Source organism: Schistocerca americana, chromosome 5 (assembly GCF_021461395.2).
Source record: "Schistocerca americana isolate TAMUIC-IGC-003095 chromosome 5, iqSchAmer2.1, whole genome shotgun sequence".
In the NCBI taxonomy this organism is placed as follows: Eukaryota; Metazoa; Arthropoda; class Insecta; order Orthoptera; family Acrididae; genus Schistocerca; species Schistocerca americana.
Window position 1 is genome coordinate 153,743,407 of NC_060123.1, and position 5,559 is coordinate 153,748,965.

The 5,559-nt window shown below is 41.8% G+C and overlaps 1 protein-coding gene across 1 annotated transcript; it reads left to right on the forward strand.

Moving 5' to 3' along the window:
- The first annotated feature begins 3,608 nt into the window (after positions 1-3,608).
- On the forward strand, positions 3,609-4,463 carry LOC124616247 (piggyBac transposable element-derived protein 2-like). The gene has a single exon (XM_047144550.1). It carries the CDS (start codon positions 3,609-3,611, stop codon positions 4,461-4,463), a length of 855 nt encoding a protein of 284 aa, XP_047000506.1.
- The last annotated feature ends 1,096 nt before the right edge of the window (positions 4,464-5,559 follow it).

Genomic DNA, 5,559 nt, shown 5'->3' on the forward strand with positions numbered 1-5,559 from the left:
TATAGACCTATATCTCTGACGTCGATCTGTTGTAGAATTTTAGAACATGTTTTTTGCTCGAGTATCATGTCGTTTCTGGAAACCCAGAATCTACTATGTAGGAATCAACATGGATTCCGGAAACAGCGATCGTGTGAGACCCAACTCGCTTTATTTGTTCATGAGACCCAGAAAATATTAGATACAGGCTCCCAGGTAGATGCTATTTTTCTTGACTTCCGGAAGGCGTTCGATACAGTTCCGCACTGTCGCCTGATAAACAAAGTATGAGCCTACGGAATATCAGACCAGCTGTGTGGCTGGATTGAAGAGTTTTTAGCAAACAGAACACAGCATGTTGCTATCAATGGAGAGACGTCTACAGACGTTAAAGTAACCTCTGGCGTGCCACAGGGGAGTGTTATGGGACCATTGCTTTTTCACAATATATATAAATGACCTAGTAGATAGTGTCGGAAGTCCCATGCGGCTTTTCACGGATGATGCTGTAGTATACAGAGAAGTTGCAGCATTAGAAAATTGTAGCGACATGCAGGAAGATCTGCAGCGGATAGGCACTTGGTGCAGGGTGCGGCAACTGACCCTTAACATAGACAAATGTAATGTATTGCGAATACATAGAAAGAAGAATCCTTTATTGTATGATTATATGATAGTGGAACAAACACTGGTAGCAGTTGCTTCTGTAAAATATCTGGGAGTATGCGTGCGGAACGATTTGAAGTGGAATGATCATATAAAATTAATTGTTGGTAAGGCGGGTACCAGGTTGAGATTCATTGGGAGAGTCCTTAGAAAATGTAGTCCATCAACAAAGGATGTGGCTTACAAAACACTCGTTCGACCTATACTTGAGTATTGCTCAGCAGTGTGGGATCCGTACCAGATCGGGTTGACGGAGGAGATAGAGAAGATCCAAAGAAGAGCGGCGCGTTTCGTCACAGGGTTATTTGGTAACCGTGATAGCGTTACGGAGATGTTTAACAAACTCAAGTGGCAGACTCTGCAAGAGAGGCGCTCTGCATCGCGGTGTAGCATGCTCGCCAGCTTTCGAGAGGGTGCGTTTCTGGATGAGGTATCGAATATATTGCTTCCCCCTACTTATACCTCCCGAGGAGATCACGAATGTAAAATTAGAGAGATTAGAGCGCGCACGGAGGCTTTCAGACAGTCGTTCTTCCCGCGAACCATACGCGACTGGAACAGGAAAGGGAGGTAATGACAGTGGCACGTAAAGTGCCCTCCGCCACACACCGTTGGGTGGCTTGCGGAGTATAAATGTAGATGTAGATGTAGAATTAATATGAGCAGCATGACAAAAAAATTGTTTGGTGCGCTAAGGAAACTGCGAACATTTACCTACTTCTATAAAAATTCAGATTTGTATCAGTAACTGTATATGTTCGTTTTATACGTGAGTTAGTACCAAAATCTTTTTCATCTAAAGGTTATCGCTCACTAATGCTAGTTCACGTCTCTTATTGCACGTCAGAATATTGTTGTTAGAACTCCATACATCGGAACATCAAATTCACTATGGGGACCGAAGTAGAAAGAGGATTATCATTTCTGGACGTCATGGTCGAAAGAAGGGCGGATGGCATCCTGGGCCACGGGGTATACAGGAAGAAAACGCACACGGAACTGTATTTGCATGCGGGTAGCTGCCACCACCGTGCGCAGAGGAATGGGGTGCTAAAAACACTGGTGCACAGGGCACGCACCATCTCTGATGCAGAGAGTCTGCCCCTAGAGCTGGAACACCTCAAAACTGTATTCTGGAAAAACGGGTACGCGGAATGGCAGATCAGACGCGCTCTCCGCGCCACGTCTACAGAACAGCGTGTGGAGATGGAAGAAGTCACGGAGAAAGAGATAGCCACTACTTATATACCGTATGCTGGGACACTATCGGGGAAAATAGGACAAATATTGAAGAAACACCGAGTAGGAAATGTCTTTTGCCCACCAAATAAAACACGAGCATTATTGGGAAGTGTCAAAGACGATCTTGGTTTGCAGCAGGCCGCCATATACCAAATTCCGTGTCAGTGTGGCAAGACTTGTATTGGACAGACAGTGAGCATAATCGAAGATCGTTGCCGAGATCATCAGAGGCTCACTAGTTTTGGGTACCCCAACAAGTCGGCGGTCGCAGAGCACTGTTTGTCCGAAAATCACGAAATGGACTACCAACATACCAGGGTCTAGGCAGAGACATCTAAATACTGGGACAGTGTCGTTGGAGAGGCTATCGAAATTCATACCAGGGACGGACTCATCATCCGAGATTGCGGCTACAACCTCAGCAGGGCAAGGGAACCAGCATTGAGTCTAATTAAAAAGACGCTCAGCAAAGGAAACGAACGGGCGACTAGGGCGGACGTGGCAATTACACCGACGCCACCACAGACGCCGACGCCAGCGTCTCAGCGACCGCTGACGAGGGGGCGCGGACCGCGGAGAGAACGCCTCGCGGGGGAAGGGGATGTAATACGGCCACCCGCCCTCAGGAGCTCAGTTCGTCAGCGCACCTGACGATGGCGACATGTCTGACTGCCGAAATATTGTGCCCGTTGGACACAATGGACCAGCAGTACACCCGTGGACTGTTTGAGCAATTCTGGAGTACTTCTTCAATATCTGGATTCCTTATCGAATAGGCATGACACCAGACATCGAACAATAGACGCGATGTTAAAATCGGAACAGGCTGATAAGCTGATACAAGGGTGTAGCGAAAATTTTGAAGCAACTGAGATGAGAATCTTCGGAGGGGAATACTTTTCTTATGACGCCCTCTTTGGTAAATTTAGAGAGTGGAATTCGAAGAAAATTGCGTCATCATTTTGCAGCCACTCTCGTGTATCTCGCATAGAGATCATGAGACTAAGATAAGACAGATTGTGGCGCATAGACAACAATATTTCCTTCAGTAAGCAAATTGAACTGGGAATCACTAAATCTGTTTTGTAGAGATCTCATTCATAGGGTTTTGGGACATGTGATGTGGTAGCAGGGTGCGTCTGTATAACACGTGTGATCTCTACCATCTTTAACCCTTTCACGTACATGGGATACATTTGGCCCACATATAAATCACCTTACTAATTGGACTGTAATCAGAGTTGATGTGCTGCAGATGCTCTACTTGAAGCAGAGATATTTGTTTTCTTTAATATCGTACATCTTTGGTGGCAACAATTACTATAACTACCATGAGTCGTCGGTTATTGTTGGTGGTTCTCACTTCGAGCAGACACACAAATTTATTCACTCATTGTCTGCGTATTGTGTTCTCTGCCTTACTGTCAAAGCTTGAAAGTATATTCAAGTAAGTTTCTCTTTTACTTTAGACCATTCATTTAGAAAATAACTGTATTTCATCAGTGGAAATCTTTATTTTCAGTCTTTGGGACATAGTTGTCCCAATGAACCACAATGGTAATTTGTGTACTTGTTTTTGAATGTCATGAAATCGTTACAATTACGTCAAAAAAAATGAACAGAATGGTATTTAAAATTCGGTTGAAAATATATTATCTTTCATTTTACTAAATAAGAGGAAAAAATTTGTACTGTTATAATTACAAATCTGCTTTTAGGTCATGTGCTCCAGAAAAAGAGAATTTTTCATCAGTGATGAAAGAGTTATGCAGATTTTGGAGGCTTGCAGTAGTGATGACGAAGATAATCTGTTACTGGATGAAGAAGATAAAATTTTTCTTGAAGGAGATATGGAAGATGAAAGAGAACATGTTATTATAGAAGATCCTGAAAAAGAAATACGTAACCCACCCAGCAAAAGAAGGCATACAGACGAAATATCAGAACCAAATGCTGAGGTACCTGATTCCCTTCCAGATTTACCAGAATTTAAATGGTCCAGAACTTACCAACCAAGACAGTTCAGTGATAACATGAATCATGAATTTGGGAAAGTGCTTTTGTTTAGTGTCAGTGAAAATAGAGAAATGTCACAGCCATTTGAAATTTTTTCTTCCACTATTGGCCTAAAAGATTTGGTGTATGATATATTAATTCCTGAAAGTATTCGGTATGCAGAGCAATCAGGCAACGCATTCAGCACAAATGAAGATGAAATTAAGGCATTTCTTGGTATGAACCTGGTAATGGAGTACTATATTTTGTCTACATTTAGAAGCTACTGGGCAACTGAACCCGATTTAGGTGTTCCTTATATAGCTCAGATTATGCCACTACATCGGTTTGAAGAGATTCGAAAGTACTTACATTTTTCCAACAATGCAGATCAGTCAATAAAGGAAGACCGCACATACAAAGTGAGACCTGTGATTACCCATTTGAACAAAACCTTCCAGGAATCTGTTAGTGCAACTAGGGCTCAGTCTGTAGATGAGCATATGATCAGATTCAAAGGACATAATATTATGCGACAGTATGTCAAAAATAAGCCAGTCAAATGGGGTTTCAAAATGTGATGCAGATGTGATTAGCAAACTGGCTACCTATTTGAATGTGATTTATACACTGGCAAAAAAACTCAGCTCCTGAAGTAGGGCTTGGTGAGTCAGTAGTTCTGCAACTGACAAAATCACTATCCGGACTGGAATGTGAAATTTACATAGATAACTTCTTTAACACTCCAGCTTTGCAGTATTACCTTGGTGTACAAAATATCAGATCATGTGGAACAGTGCGCAACAATCGTAAAAACATCCCAAAGACATTCCCTCCAGACAAGGAAATGAAAAGAGGTGATTCATACAGTCTCAGTAGCAATGGTCTGACAATCCTCAAACGGATGGATAACAAGCCAGCTTTTGTACTGACTAATTTTATTTCCCCAATACCATGTACGACAGTGAAGAGGTGTCAGTCTGGTTCTTCTGAAAAGATCAATGTTCCGTGTCCTCTTATGACAAGAAAGTGCAACAAGTGGATGAGAGGGGTGGACCTTATGGACCAGAAGAAAGTAACTTATGGGATCGACAGGAAGGCAAAGATTAAGTATTACCTGAGAATTTTCTTTGATCTTCTTGACATTAGTGTAAACAATGCGTATGTAATATATTCAAAATTGGCAGAAGAATCAGGATTCAAATCAACACTATCATCCCTAGAGTTCAGACAATGCACTGCGAGAAATGTAATTGGGAATTATTCAAGTCGACAAAGGAATTTATCAACAGTAGTGAAAACATCAAGAGGGTTGCAGACCAGTCGCAATCCAAAGAGTCCAGAGCACCGAATGATAAAATTAGACGTAAGGAAGAGATGTGTTCATTGTGCTTCAAAGTGAGTTGAAAATCCCACTTACAATATTTGTGAGCAGTGTGGTGTTAATTTATGCTTTACTTCAAGCAGAAACTGTTTTGCAGAATTTCACATCAAATAGACAACATATACACAGCCTCTGTAATTTTTCGATGTATTAAGTGTAATGTGTTCTGTAACTGTCCTTTAAGGACCACAGGGACAAATACGTCCAAGCTTTTTTTTTAGCAGTACAAATAAAAATGTTTGAAATAATAACACATTTTGTTTATAAAACCTCCAGTTACCACAGAGATACAA